Consider the following 15,554-nt stretch of genomic DNA (forward strand, 5'->3'; position numbering starts at 1 on the left):
CAAGCAGTCTAACTAGAATAATGAGTGGATAATTGCTGTGATTAAATTAGTTGGCAAGTCTGACTTGAGTAATAGTCATGGAGCAGTCATCTGTCATAGGATTTGGCTATATGTAGAAACTTCATTCTTTATTTTTTCCAAATATAAAGGTGCCCCTCATCTTCTGCTTCAGAGCCAGAAGAAATGAAATATGAATCTTTCTCCTTGTATGAAGAACTGAAATTCACACTTGTCATCTGTTTGTTTTTTTTTAATTTCCCCTGAACGTGGGAAATGCTGTTTCTGTGTGGAGGGGTTTTGGGAAACAAACGAGTGTGTAATCTGGTTGTTGACATTGACTCATTTTGCCATTAGCTCATTGTGGAGAGCATACTTTGTGGTGATCAAAACAGTTATCCAGGTGATAAATATTTGTACTTGATGTATCCAGTTGACCATTAAACAGAATAGCAAGTATAAACTTTGAAGTTATACATGAAATATAACATGCTCTCTCAAAAAAGAATGCAGAAACTCATATTTTTATATATGTGCTTGTTTATCTATTAAAAAACAAAACCCCACAACACTTGGGCAAGTTGCTGGAATGAGTCTGATGTGTTTCATTTAATCATCATCAGGTGAAAATAGATGTGCCTTAAAAGTGTTCCGGTATTTTTCTTCACAATTACTGGCTGATCTGGTGGAAACAATGTAGAAACAAGAGGTTCTGATGAAAGTCCTATTGAGAAGTTTTCTTTGCTACAGGTGTCTTGCTAAGCCTCATTTACCTCAAGACAGTACCCTCATGCTGTCCCCTCCTAGTAACTTTCTTTGTTCAGCATTTCGTATGTTACCAGTCAGTAGAAACTGATGAGAAACTGGTTCTTTTTCTTGTTAAACCCAACAGTTTCACCTGCTCTAGGTGGCTCTGCCTTGGCAGGGGGGGTTGGACTGTATGATCTCCAGAGGTCCCTTCAAACCCTAACGATTCTGTGATTCTGTGAAACTATTCTTTTTTAGCTTTGCTTTCTCTTTCCGTCTGTTCTGGCACCTGTTTCTCAGTGACAGGGAATTTTATGACAACTCCATGCAGTTATTGCAGGATTGAATGAGCCTGTTTCTCCCACAGTGTAGTTGCTCAGTGGATCCCCCTTTTTTTTTGCTCTCAGTGGATCCTTTTTCCCCTCTCTTTAAAAAAACCAAAAAGGTTAGGAGTGCAGTCAGCTAGTAAGGCAGAAAAAGTAGACTCTTCAGACTTGATGCTTCACTTCTCATAGTGAATAGCATCTTGAATGTTGCACTAATTGTTAGAGTCTCAAGACCCATTATGGAAGCATCAGCTAAACTCGGCTAGGTTTCTCCACTCTGTCCTATTTTCTCCAAGAAGTTTTTGCTGTGTGAAGACATTTGAAGTGGAATGAAAGCTTTGACTGCTGCCCGTATCTCTAGTTGCACTCGTCTAAATTTGCAGAAACATGTCAAGATATGTTTAACTGTCTGCACTATGTGAGCCATGTGAGACATTCGTTTCTTACAGCATAGGTGGTGTGCTTTGCTGCAGGTTGGGCTTTCAAAAGAATTAATGACAATTTTTAGTTGCCTCTGAAGAGAAAAGGCTGTAGTGCCAAAATGCATTGCCCAGTAGCCTCCTGTGCCCCTCTATTGCAGCAAATATGATAAGGAGGCAACTTCTTCAATTTCACAATCACTGTTTCCTAAATCAGCAAAGTAATGCTGTGCCAGGTGACTTATTCCATGGTTATGTAAAAATTATCTTTCTGGATTGTGCTGTGTCATAGTCTGAGAACATTCCTGATGCAGTTGTTCAACGGGGAGAGGTCTGTGGTGGTAGGCTGGCAGCATTATTTTTTAAAATATTCTTAACATATTTTCCAAGCATACATGCTGAATTAATAAATAAATATATATGTATGATGTGTATTCAGAAGATATGAAATACATAATCTCTTTACAGAACACAATCTCAGCTGTGATTGTCGTGTTCATCAGATAGTCTTGTTGAACATTGATTTGTCTCTATAAATTAAATGGGACTTAGGCATCATTGCATTGAGATTCAGGTTGTTATCTTCTGAGACAAGTTACACTTGCATTAAGGAATATATGAATTCTTACTAGCTCATTGCCTAACCCAGATTCTCAAAGGTGCTAAAATTTTAATGGTGACTGAATGCCTAGGACCACTGAGCCTGCACTGTGGGGTCTCCTCTTGGTTAAACTCTAGTATATGACTGTTTCATCTTGTACAAAATTCCTTTAGTTTTTAACTTTTATGGTCTTTGTGAAATGTGTAAGTAGAACTGTACTGACAACTGCTAAGAGAGTTTGAATAGCGGCATAGCTGAAGATCCGGATCTTTGTTAGGGCAGCATGAGACTTAATGGAAGAGGTGAATGAAGCCATTTGCAGTGGGCTGTATGATTGGGATGGGCTTGCATGCATCATGGCAATGGCTTTATGGTAGAGCTCTGTCTCACAGCATTTATGGTAATTATTCTACTTTGCTGGAGAAAAGTGAAAAGATAGATTTGTGATCCTCAATGTTTAAAACTACCTGTTAAGGAGAAAATAAGGGATGGTAAATTATATGTATTAGGTTCAATAAATTACACATATTGATAAGGGAGTACATTTTTATTATTACAGTGTATGCTATAAATATACGGATACTATATAATGTCAATTGCATAGTTTATATTGATCTAGAGGGGGTGGCAAAAGATATGAAAAACATTGAGACTAGTCTATTAATTAACCTGTTAAACTTCCAAATTAATGAATTTTCTTTTGGGACATAAATTGGTTCGCTTTTCAGGTTGAATAATGGAAGCATGGCTCTCATTGTTGTACAAAATACTTCTCGAACAGAGTTTATAAAACATCTCAAAAGATATGCCAGCGTAAAAAATCAGGTACTGTTATTTTATTTCTGGGGATTATAAAAAGAACAGTTAATCGTGAAGATAGACATGCTGCAAGAGTTAATGTTAGCATCCTCATAAGGAGACTTAGCTTCCTGTCAGAATACATTAGCCCCCTTTTTATCTGTGTGGTTTTTTTGTTGGATTTTTTTTTTCTTTTTAAATCACTGGACTAATACCGATTAGCCTATTTCAGCCCATCTGTTGTGGTTTAAATTGTATTTACGTTGTACCATAGTTTTATGGGTGTAAAGCCCTTTCACAACAATAAAAGAAATGCATGCTGTGTTTAAGTTTTGGGTAGTACAGAGATCAAGAATGCAGGTTGAGGGAGGCATCATGCAACTCTTCATCAGAAATAGGTAAAGTTCGTAATTTCAGTAGATCACTGCATGCTATGCTGGTAGCAGTGGGTTATGACCATTGATTTTTAGCAGTAGGCATTCCATTCAGTTATGAATGTTTGCATAAACTGCATTTCAAAATTGTGATTGTTATTCTGTCTTTGAAGAGAAAAAGGAAGTATCCAAACACAGTACCAAGTTGCTGTCCTTCAGACCTGGTGTATAGCCTAAGCACACTAGTACTTGTTCAGATGTTTCAGGACTATGCAAAATCCCTTTTACAAGCTGGAGTTAAGTGTTCCCATTTACTTAAGACATAAAGAAAGAGTTATGTTTGAATTCATCAACAGTCAGAGAGTTTGGGGAAGAGGTGGATGGCAATTCCATGTGACAGCACTAATAGCTGCATTTAGGAAATAATTTTATGCTTTCTGGTTATGCTTTTGGAGGAAGGATTTCCTTTTCTCTTTGCCTTTGTAATTAGAAATTAGCTAAGGAGATGTGGATTCTCCTTTAAACTGAACATAACCGTTTACTAGAATTCTAACTAGCCTTGTTTAAGGCAGGAATACTGGTAGTGGTGGACAGAGCACAGGAAAAGATCCACTTGGGCTTTCACATCTTCTGAAAGCATGTGCTATTTTACTGTGTGCAAAATGTACCACCTCACCTATAGATTGAGCACATCCAATATGGGAATGCAAATGGAACACTACCATTTTTTTCTGAGGCATTATTTAGGATAAAAATAGCATGTTAATCTATAAATGCTAGCTGGAATACATAATGCCTCGTGATCAAAGCTGGAGTTAAGTGTTTCCATTTACTTAAGACCAAAAAGAAGAAAAGGCAAGCTTTCTAATTTCAAGTAATCCAGTTTGTTGCTAAGATACCACCTGTATCTTTCATCTTCATTTAATATGTATCTGTGTTTGGTTTAGTTCAATTTTCCCTTTGTTGAGACCTACACAGTTCAAGAAGTAAAAGTACAACCACAGCTTAAAAGTGGGCTTGATGCCAAAGAAAATACGTATTTGAATGCTGCTTCTGCAGAAGAAAATTACCCTTGGAATATAGATGGAGACTTAATGAAAGCAGCATCACAAATTCATGTTCGGTAAGGCTAAGTATTATGTTTATGGACTGTATACATGTAACAGATTTGTACTGCAATCTTAAATGTGTTACATCTGTATATAATAAAGATGACACTAAAATTAGGTGTTGTAAACTCTGTAAGAGTAGTACTGGTGTGCACTGCAGTCGGTCTCTTTTGCCATTGTTTGGGCCTCTGCCCTGTTGCCTCATGCCTGTTTTTGGAAAGGTTTGTTATGACCCACCTGGCCTTTCCTTTCTGGTGCTTCATCAGCCTCCAGCTCCACTTTTTTCTGCCACTTACTTTACCCTTCTGTTTCTTACAGAGCAACAGATGGATATAAAGGTCTGTGACTCCTAGAAGGAGCTTATTTTGGCATAAGGATTCCTGCTTGAAAAGCAGTGTGTGTAAGGTTAATAAAAATGTGTAGTTGTTCAGTTGTGGAAAACTTAGTGCTGCTTGAGAATAGTCTCCTCCAGATCTAGGATCTAAGACAGAGACTATGAATACATAGGGAAATAGGAGGATTATCAGTGGAATTAAGCGGGTGGTGGCTCACTCTGCTGCAATGCCCACAGGATTAGTTGGAGGCACAGAGCTCAGAGTAACAGCCTGGTATGCAAAATAAAAGGCAGATCATGTTATAGAATATGTAATAAATACTTCTAAAGATGACCTTATAGGAATTGTCAAAATGCAATTCACTTGATTTTATTCTGTATAGCAGATCATACATATTTGTTCTCCCTGCCCTCAGCCCCCAAAAGTGGCATGCTCATTGCAATAATTAATGAAATTGATAACGTTTAACTTCCTCACTTCACAGGGTGCATCCTCAACTTATTAATCTCTATGGAGTCAACACTGATGACCTGGAGAGTTCCCAAGCAACATGCAATTGCATATAGAAAGGACACACTGCAAGTTCTGTATTAAAGCATCCTTTTCACACCTCTATGCACAGCTTTACAAGGTCCCAGTCTTTCACTCACTGAATTCAGTTTTTGTAGCAGAAGCTTAACTGAGATGTTTGTAATATTTCTGGTTTTAAATTTTTATCAAGTTACATATTTTTATCAGGTTGTATCTATCTGTAAAGGTTTAACAAGAAAAAATGAAAACTGATTATATTGGTCTCTTCTAAAACTTGGGGTTTGAGAAGTGTCCATTAGAATAAAGTAGATTTTTTTTTTTCCCTTAAAATTATTTTAGATTTTGTAATAAATTTAGTATGAGATACTTTCAAGTCTTCTGCTGCTATCCATGTTGTCAGGTAACTCAGTTCAAATAGAGCTGGGGAGTGGATGTATGGTACCAGCTCATGCTGAAGAATGGTGGCAAAATACAATTTGTTCATATTTTTAAATCAAGTCCTTCCGTTTCTAGTTATAATTTTTAACATTGCCTTAATGTATTTGCTTCCAAATAGTTTCTAGTCAAACAGTAATACAAAAGAATACGCTGATGTCTTATATGGCTTTTCGCTTGTTGAAATGTATTTTAAAGACCACTGTTTGTACAAACTAAATATTTAAAAGTATTTTATCTTCCCTAGAACCAAAATGATATTCAGCATAGGTTGTTTTTTTTTGCTGCTGAGAATAAAGCTATGATAAATAACTTAGAGTTGACTTAAATTTTTATAATTTCTTTATAGGGCATAAACAATTTTTATGGGGGGTTTGTAACTTATTTAATATTTGATACAACTATTAGAGATGCCAGCAAATTCAGATTATATTCTTTCTGGGAAGTGGATTTCTCTAAGTTGGCAAAGTAGCAGATGAACAAGTTTGTCCGTCTGCTGGATCAGTGGGATAACGTTTTCCTGCTCGCTTGTCTATGAATTGTTCAGAAGGTGGCTGATAAATAATGGTATGAAAGCTGCATTGTCTTGTGGCAAGAATGAGTTCCTTTAAGTTCGTTTTTCAGTCAGCAGTTGACTATAATGTGAAATCCAGTCCTTTAAGATTCTGTTAAATCAAGGGCCTAAGCCCTTACATGGGATCTACAGCTACTCTATTTTATTTGATTTCAAATACTACTTGTGAAAAATTCTTACCTGTGATAGATATGTAAGACAAAGTAGTGCACCTAAAGTACTGCAGATGGTCTTGTGCCTCCCATGAACAAACTATTATTTGTTGGAAATCTCATGCCATTTCTGTGGACAAACCTGGCCAATAGTAAGAGCCAAATTCATATACAATCAAATGCCTGCTTCGTAGGTAATTAATTATCACAGGATTCTTATAGCTAGTTCTGCTCTTTGTATGGAAGTTAGCAGCTGCAGAGTAGGATCAAGAGTCATGATATCCTTTGGGTTGGACCTGGCCCCAGCAGGACTCTAGCCCAACCTCCTACTCAGGGCAGGTCCAGCTATGAGATCAGATCTGGTTACAGAGCTTTGTCATGTCTGGCAATGAAACCTCCAAGGAGGGAAGTGACAGCTTGTCTGCTCCCCTGTTCTGATGCCTGTCTGTTCTGGGGAGGAAAGTGTTTTTCCTCATGTCCAGCTGGAACCTCTCATTTCAGTTTACACCAGTTGTCTGAGTCACAGTGAGTACTCGCCTGTTAAACTACTATAATTAATACTATAGTACATCAAATATTTTTAACATGTTAAGATAATTTAAACTTCCAAAAGTTGCCCAAGAAAGAGATTCCAGCTACGTTTAGTAGATTTAACTGTTATTACATAACTGAAAAATCAACAATTGAACTTCCAGAAGAAACAGCATTCATGTGCTTGTGTTCTTTTTAATAAAATGAAATTGAGTGGGTTTTTTATAACCTTGCCACTATCAGAACATTGTACATTCATTTTTTGTCAACCTGGTTTATAAAAGCTAGATGAATTTTGCTTCCTATCTTTAGAACAGGCAGCCAACATTTTATTATTAACATGTAAATCTGAACAGGAAGTATGTAATTTCCAAGGCAACATTATCACATGTACTGACCTTTGAAATAGTTCACATAAATAAAATGCTTTAGTTTTACTTGTTTGTATTAAAAAGAATGTTAAAGCTTCTTCCAGTATTTGAGGTATAGTTTTCACAATATGATGTAATATCAAACTAATTTCTGTTCAGAGATATTTTGGTTAAAGTGCAAAAATTCACTAAAGCCATGTGGAAGATAAGCATTTTCCGTATATTTTCACAGACTTGCAAGAAAACATTTAATTCTTCACATACTTTATTTTGATTTTTGTAAAAAATATATGCACATTCATTTGTCCTTACACTGCAGAAGATTTTAGAGAAAAAATTTGGAGAGATCCACATCTTTGGCATCAAATGAAGTGAAAGGAAACTACAAAATGGTCCCCAATACCTTTAGAATCTGCAGATGATGTGGCTTTTATGGCACCAAACACTCTATTAGTAGAAGTGCTTGTTGAAGGCACTCTGTATTGCGTTTGAATCTCAGGCTGTCCTGTGCAGTTTCAAAGTGTAAGTACATACTACATTCAATTCTCCTTGCTGTTCAGAAAGACTTCAAAGGCATGCCAAGAAAGGCACTATTGCATCCGGCTGTTGCAATAGATTCAGTTATTGAAGAAGTTGTACATTCTGCAGCTGTACTGGGGAGCAAAGTAACATTTTTTCTTTTCCCCTGGATTGTACTATTTCACCAAAGCTAGGTGGCAGTGCAAACTTATCTACCTGAAGAAACTTCCTGTAGTAGCAGAGCAGTGGTTTGAACCATATTTATATTCAGTCATTTGCCTTTCCGCTGAGTGGCTCCTGAGGATTTCTATTTGGAAGGTATTTATGTGACAACATTACAGGAACCCAAGGTAGCTCTCCAAATGACTTCGTTATTAAGTACTTTCAGGTGGCACATCTAAAGATAAAATTTGGCCCAGTAAGGTTGGCCTTTGGCATCTTTTTGGTATGTGGTTCTGTTCTGTCATCATGTGAGGGTGCTTTTTTTTTTTTCCCCAGGTCCCAGAAGAATGCCAATACTAAATACTACTATGCTAAGTACTGTAGAAAAATCTTCAAATAAATAAAAATAAATACTTGCTTTAAAAAAAACCCACATAGAAATAGTTCACTGGAGAAGTCCAAAATATCATGGCAGCAGTACCTGAGGAAAGGACGGAACAAGTAATTCTGTCATGCTTGCAAGTACCATGTGAAAGACGGCTACAAATTATGATCTCCAATACTTTACTCTTTCTAACACTGAGAGAGGATTCTGTGCTGTATTTCCAGGCTACCCCACAGAATTCCCTGCTCTGGACTGCCTTTAACCTTCTTGGTTCTGCCTTGCCTGGGTGTCTAAGTCTCTGCAGTGTTGTGGCTGTGCCTGTGAAGCCAAAAGGCTGATGAGGTTCCATTCAGAAGGCCAGGACAGCTTCCAATGCCCGTTTCCTACATCCTTGTGCTCTACTTGCAGTCCTTCTATTGTTTTAGGCTAATTTACCCTTGTAAAACTCCAAAGCAAGATAAGGAAGGTTTTCTTTTTGAATGGCTAATTAAAAGATTATTGAAACTTGAAAATCAATAGAATAACTCATGCTAATGTGTCTGAGATCTTATTTTCCAGGATTGATGAAATGTTATTACCTTCTAGAAATTCTTCTTTCCGGTAAGTAATTCTTCTCCTCTTTAGTGTTCTTCTGTCTGTTTGAAACCAGATAGATGTATGGCATTTCAATATTACTGTAAGACTTCAAAACAAATTGGTTTACCATTTTCATATTAGAAAAACAACAGTACTCTAAGGTGTAGTCCTCCATACAGTTCAAGGAAATAAAATGCATTTTGTAAGAGTGACCAATTTCTTGTCACTGATGTTTTTCCTGCAAATTAACTTGAATCTGAAAGTCTTCATTTTAAAATCAAATGTTTATTTGCCATCTTAGCCATCTTTGTTCCCACTTGTAAAACTCCAGCTGTCTCTTCTGTTCTTGTCTTGAGAGACTTGTTTGTATTGCCTTTTGAAAAAGCCAATCTGAAATACATAATTTTGGAAACTGTTGTCAGCAAATCTTAGTTATCAAATCTAAACCATAAAAGATAAACTAAAATAAAATGCATATATACGGTATTTGCCATTGCTTTGTTGTAACAAGTAATCAAGTGTTACTCATCAATCAAAAAAGAGGGTTTGCTTTTTCTTTTACTTTTTGGGAGGCTCATACTCTCCTGCAAGGAGTAAGGACTTGTGGGCTTGTGAACTGTAACAGTCCACAGAATCCAGTATTTTTTAAAATGTGAAATGGTGATAAAACTTTCCTGTTAACTTTGTTTCACTTTTATACTTCCCTGAGAGAAACAATGGATAGAGAAAGTCTGCAGGTAGATAGGTAGAGAAGTTAGCAATCTCTTAATCACTATTTAGCATTTATGTTGCAGTTTAAAATCTTAAACATTTTATTCTGGCATGAAACAACGTTGTAGACTATTAGTCATCATGTGTCAAGTGGCATTCACTGTGGAGCACCATCCCACAAAAATGATCCACTTGATATCATCAAATTATATAAATCAGTTGCAAACATGAGATGCCATATAAATCACGGGAAAGGGATTGTGGTGTTGAGTACCAGAAGATGTAGAATACGCAGAAGATAAGATAAAATGAAGGAAAACAGAGTAGTTTGAAAAAACCACAAGTTGCAGGAGGAATTATGTTTCTTTAGAAAGGACAGACTGTAATAAAATATTATTTATCCTTTAACCTGCATTAACAGCTCCAAAGATCCACCAACGGTGAATTCCTAACCTGAGAACAACTGAGAACTACTGTAAACTTACCTTCCATAATATAAATGAAAGAAGCAAAAACAAGGCAACACCAACTATTAAGCCTGTTCCAATTATTAGCACAGTAACATGGTATTTGGGCTTTTGGTTGTGCACTCCTTCCAAATAGACCTGGAAAGCAGAAAATAAAGTTAGTTCTAACTGATATTCCCCCCCCCCCCCAAAAGATACTAAAACAACCTAGGAAAATGAATTACATTGTTAAGTAATCAAGACTATATTCACTGCCTGTGCATAGATTTGTATAGAATTCTACAATTTTATCACAAATCCATTAAGAGAATTTCTTACATATGCAACTTGCTTGTCCTCGTGTAATTCAATAACTTTTGCATTTTTTTCTGGTGAGGCTGTTGCTCTTACTTCAAACTTCAATGCTGATGCATCATCCTAATTAAAAAAAAAAAAATAAATAAATAAAAATCCTGTCTTTTATAAAATAACTTAAACACATCAATTCCTACCCAGCAAAAATGGTAACACAGCTGCTCACAGAAACAGAATCTCACACAAACACACAATGGTGCCTTTTTCTGGTCACAAAACAAATTAGTACCAGAAACTGGAATGAAGCCCAGTTGGATTTTACTTAAATCCACATCCATGCTGCTTTTCTTAGAGAAGTACAATTATGGGTTGAGGTTAAATCCCAATCCTACATAACCCAGCCAGAATGGGTTAAGTATTTAATGCATACTAAAAAATGAAGTGATAATCTAAGATACATATTCTTCAGTGGTTTTAATTTTTCATATATCACCTTGGGGCTTAACATTGAAAATATAATAGGTTAACACCTAAAAGATTTGGATTTAATCATACTGTTCACAAAAATATATTAATACCTACAATTTACATACAGAGAATACTGCAAATAAGCCTTGAAATATTCCCCTTAAGTACGAGAAGTTACCATTTCTAAAAGTGAAGGAGTAGCCTCCAGATGCAACTGAACGGTTGCTTCTTTTCCACTTTCCATGTTTCCAAGCTTGCAATATATTTGTAAGCAAAAGTTGTCATTTTTCATGCAGTACTGTAGAAGGGAGGGAGAGTAAAGCTTCAGTTTATCAACATTTATCATCTTAGTATCAAAGGCACTCAGGAACTGAGTAAAACAAAAAGATCCATGTTTGTTCCTGAAAAGTCAGGGTGATTGTCATCCACCACTGTCAATCCATAGGTGCTAAAGGAACAGTACAAGGGACCAACCTAATTGTTACTGAACAATTTCATTTTTCTTAAAAATACAAAACTTGTTAGACTGAAAAAGAACAACTGTCATAATTTGGTTATATGTGGGATTTTTTTACCCTGTTATGTCAAATTAGCTTTTATCAAGAATAATAAATGACAGTGACTATATTATATCCAGTATAAATAAGTGTAACTGATTGTACACTGTCAGCTAGCAGCATTTCTCTCGAGTTTGGATTAAACAAGAAAGCAAGCCTGTACATGAATATACTCCTTGTCCAAGACTGCAGTGCCTGAGTTCTGAGTGATTTGATATTCTAGTGCAGGCTGTCTCAATCATTGGTTGATGTTCCTTGTACTGTGCTTACTTGAAGTCACAAATTAACATTTTAAAGTGTCCAGCTTCTTTCTAAGATAAAAGTATTAAACAAAATTGTACTTCATCAAATACAAATTGGAGACACAGATGTCTATGAGAATAAACCCTCAAAATATAACACTAGAATAGCAGTTCCCGTTTGGACTACTACATAGTCAAGTATCAGATCTCCAGCAGGGTCCATAAGCAGGTGCAGAGGGATGAGAGTGGACAGGGCAGGCATGTACAATATTCTTCCAGCCTCCCAAATAGTTTTATTAAGAATGTTCCAAGCCAAAAAATATTTCCTTATATTTTTAAATTCTTAATGACTTTCAGTTCCATTTACTTGTATAGTTTCCCTTAGAATTCACTTATTGGCATTCACAGCATCCTTCAGTAAGAAGTTCCACCATGAGTACTACTTTTGCCTTCTTTTTCTTGTGGTATTTTTGTTTGGTGGTTTTTTTTTTTTTTGTTTTGTTTTTTTTTTGTTTTTTTTTTTAAATAACTTGGCTCCTATGTTTGACAGTTGATGGCACATTTTTGGTGTGAAGAAGCCAATGAATATTTGATCTGCGTACTTCATGTTATTAAAATTAAGACTCTCTTTTTTCCCCCCATGCATCATTTTTGATTTGTTACTGAATTTCATCTGCCATTCTGTTTGCCCACTCATTCTGTTGCATAAGCCTTTGGAAGTTCTTTGTAGGTGACTGTCATCTACACTGACTTCAGTGATGTGTCATTAATCGACACTCTCAGTTCAGCTCTCACCTCTTTCACTAAAGTCACTTATGACTATGCTGAACTTATCACCGGTCCCACCACAAATCCTTGGAAGACTGCTCTGGTGACCTCATTATATAAGATATACTGTTGTCTTAAGGCTCATTCATACAGTCATTTATTTCCCACTGATGCTAAAAGAGAGAGCTTACCATTTGTCTCTTAGCGGGCTTTGAAAAGAAAGTGACAACATCCTTCAATATGTTTTCATTTTTTTCTGCTGCGCTACAGTGTCTGGGATATTTATTATAGGAGCACTCTCCAACTGTCGTCTGGAAATAAAATCATCATCATCACTGTTAGAACTTCAACATCAGATACTAATCAGAATACAGATTTCTGAAAGGCCAGAAGCTCAAAAAGAATGTAAATTCTACTTTCAGAATTATAAAACACATGGGGCTGAAGAATATCCTGTTCATGTTCACTCTGCTTCACCGTAGCTAACAACCTGTGCCCATATTAGTACCTAGTTCTGCTGTGCTCTCCTTCTCTTTTTCATAGAATTCATATGGCTAATAAAATTATATTAAGTAACCTGTGCTTACCTTGATATCCAGTGTGTTGAATAATCTGAAGTTATTGGGTGGAAAAGCATTAGGTATCATTATTTCTAAGGTTGTATTTGGAGCCATGCTTGGTCCTGCACTGATAACCTTGGGAGGGAGAAAGTTATAAAGAGAATAAATACATAAAACCTCACAGAATGGGGTAGCACCTGCATTGCCGTGCTATCATGAAAAGTGGATTCTGCTAGGAGTTGTAACATTTTGCTTAATTCATTGTGTAGGCTTCCTGAACACTTCACTCCTCTGCACCCAATTAGTAAGCAGTGCTAATCTGTGATGGCTACCCTGAGGTCATACAGACTGCCTTCCAGAAGAATATGCAACAGGAACTAGGAGAGATTAATGTCTAACTTGTTCTTTTAAGCCACTGGAGACAAATCTGATACCTTATAGATCCTAAGGAGCTCCTAGTTCCTTTTTCTTACCATAAAATAATTCCTTTTAAAGTGTTCCGTAATGGAAGAAGTGGCAAGTCAGAACTGCTCTAGGACTTTCAGTCCTGATTCTGCTAAGTACTTTTTCTCTGACCATTCAGTAGAAGATTGTCCAGACCAAAAAAAGTGTTTAAAGAGGGACTAACAGCTACTTCCCATCACTGATGTACAGAAGTTGCTCATCATGACCTTGTACTCTTCAAAACTTCCCTTACTGACTGTGCAGACTGTCATTAGATACACTGGAAATCTAAGTATTAACCTTCAAAACAAGGATAATAGGGTTGACAAGGGAAAACTCTTACATGGAAAGTGAAGTTGATACTCTCCTTCAGACACATAACTGGGGAATCTTTCTCATTTGTTCCATAAATAAACGAAGCCGGTGATACGAATCTGCAATGGTTTAGAAGTTGTAATTAATAGGATTGCTATATATGTCATTAGCTTAACTTTCTGCTCCATGCTATGTCCAGTAAGATCAGTTCTAAGCAAATACACAAGTTTGCACTTAAGTAAGTCTAGGAACACAGAGTAGAAGTTCCTCTACCTTTGTACTTTTTCCTCTTAAAAAGGAAAAAAAAAATTCAGAAAAAGTCATAAATCCTCATCTAAAATCACAGCCCACAACACACCCGGAATATGGTCCATGTTAAAGCAAGGAATCTGAGGATCTGCTGTGCTCTTATTAAATACCTTTCAATAAAAAAAATATTCCAGTTCTTAAAAAAATACTGGTCTGTTAAGAGACAAGATCAAACCACCACAGATATCACTGGTGTCATCTCACAGTAGTGGAAAGAAGATCTTAGTAGTGTATGGGTCAGGCCCCAGGATAGCTGTGCCAGTTCATTCCCAAGAATTTTCAGCTGCACGACACTTCTGCTTAAAAGCTTTGTACAAAGTACCAAGACAACAGTTCTATAGATGTGCAGGTACAGGAAGAGCTGACTTACTTACCCATGAGCATTTAACTCAGTCTCATATTTTAGAGGTACAGCTAAAGTTAGTGTGTTATCCAGCAACATGCTCCCATCTTCATTTTTACTATAAAAATGGAATGAGAGAAAAATGAGTATATCGAGTGTAGCATCATACGCTACACATTTCTTCTATAAACAAATATTAAACAGACTTTCAGCTTATTAAATAAAAAAAATTTAAAACGTAAGATTTTATACAGGCAGAAACCTGCTCATTATTTAAATATCTATCATCGGAGGGTTTTTGTAATTTTCCCTTTCTCTACAAAGTTGCAATCCCTGTGCTTTCTTGCAGTTGTGCTTTGCTAAGTCTTTCCAATGTTCCCTCCTCTGTTTTCCAAAGCTAGTAGTATTTTTCATTAAGCATTTTTCATTGGACTTTACCAGGTAGCATTTACGATGATGTTGAGGTCATCTTCTGCCCTGGTAAACGAACTTGCATCCAAGAGAAAACTAAAATCCAGCTGTGGAACAAATAAAATTTTCTTTATATCAAATGATAATGTGTCTTAACATAGTTTAAACAAAAACATCTTATTGAACTCATTTAGAATTTCCTGCTCTAAAAAACCCCCAGAACTAAGAAAATACTTGCTTTTTGTGTTGTCTTCTCCTTTTCTACTGACCTAACACATCTGTTCACAGCCTTAGTCAGCTCACTTGTCTAGGCAGCCAAGCACAATCAGTTGATGCATAATGCAAACAATGTTGTCCCTTAATGAATTACTCCACAAAGTGTTTAGACAACTGATTTTAAAAGTAGCAAAGAGCTTTGGATACCAACCAACATAATAAAAGACATTAGTAGGAATGAAGGAGAGATTCCAAGAAACAAGGTTTTTTTCCTCCTCCCTGAAAATCCTCATAACGTATTTAGGGTGTTTTTAAAGCTGTGAACTTCATACATAGCCATACATAGCTTACCTTTGATTTTTGATCTACGTATAAACAACCAACACTGCACTCAAGTTTCACTGCGTGAATTTCTTTATCTAATACGTCACAATGTATCTGTTTTTCTTCCTAAAACAAAGGACAAATTATTAATGATTAAAAGAAAACTGCTTTTTTCACACATTT

General features: G+C 36.3%; 2 protein-coding genes across 5 annotated transcripts in view; one reads left to right on the forward strand and one right to left on the reverse strand.

Annotated features, from left to right (window-relative positions):
• Nucleotides 1-7,107, forward strand: part of CERKL (ceramide kinase like) — a 57,678-nt gene extending 50,571 nt beyond the window's left edge. For 2 of the 3 annotated variants that reach the window (XM_030487045.1, XM_030487046.1), the window contains 3 exons: nucleotides 2,819-2,915; nucleotides 4,210-4,385; nucleotides 5,191-7,107. In XM_030487045.1, coding sequence (XP_030342905.1) covers nucleotides 2,819-2,915; nucleotides 4,210-4,385; nucleotides 5,191-5,272 — 355 coding nt within the window. In that variant the 3' untranslated portion in view covers nucleotides 5,273-7,107. Of the gene's footprint in view, nucleotides 1-149; nucleotides 4,386-5,190 lie in introns of all 3 variants that reach the window. The other variant, XR_003991510.1, reaches the window with a different exon arrangement.
• A 440-nt stretch (nucleotides 7,108-7,547) lies between these two features.
• The window catches only part of ITGA4 (integrin subunit alpha 4), a 37,679-nt gene continuing 29,672 nt past the window's right edge, over nucleotides 7,548-15,554 (reverse strand). The window contains exons 19-29 of one of the 2 annotated variants that reach the window (XR_003991509.1): nucleotides 15,399-15,497; nucleotides 14,859-14,938; nucleotides 14,452-14,538; nucleotides 13,797-13,887; nucleotides 13,037-13,144; nucleotides 12,641-12,760; nucleotides 11,061-11,180; nucleotides 10,439-10,537; nucleotides 10,139-10,258; nucleotides 8,945-9,332; nucleotides 7,548-8,462 (exon numbers count right to left, since the gene is read on the reverse strand). Coding sequence is in view for 1 of the 2 variants with exons in the window: in XM_030487044.1 (XP_030342904.1) it covers nucleotides 9,240-9,332; nucleotides 10,139-10,258; nucleotides 10,439-10,537; nucleotides 11,061-11,180; nucleotides 12,641-12,760; nucleotides 13,037-13,144; nucleotides 13,797-13,887; nucleotides 14,452-14,538; nucleotides 14,859-14,938; nucleotides 15,399-15,497 (1,017 nt within the window). In the remaining variant the exon portion in view is untranslated. Of the gene's footprint in view, nucleotides 9,333-10,138; nucleotides 10,259-10,438; nucleotides 10,538-11,060; nucleotides 11,181-12,640; nucleotides 12,761-13,036; nucleotides 13,145-13,796; nucleotides 13,888-14,451; nucleotides 14,539-14,858; nucleotides 14,939-15,398; nucleotides 15,498-15,554 lie in introns of both variants that reach the window. The other variant, XM_030487044.1, reaches the window with a different exon arrangement.

This window comes from Strigops habroptila, chromosome 5, assembly GCF_004027225.2.
Source record: "Strigops habroptila isolate Jane chromosome 5, bStrHab1.2.pri, whole genome shotgun sequence".
NCBI classification, from domain to species: domain Eukaryota; kingdom Metazoa; phylum Chordata; class Aves; order Psittaciformes; family Psittacidae; genus Strigops; species Strigops habroptila.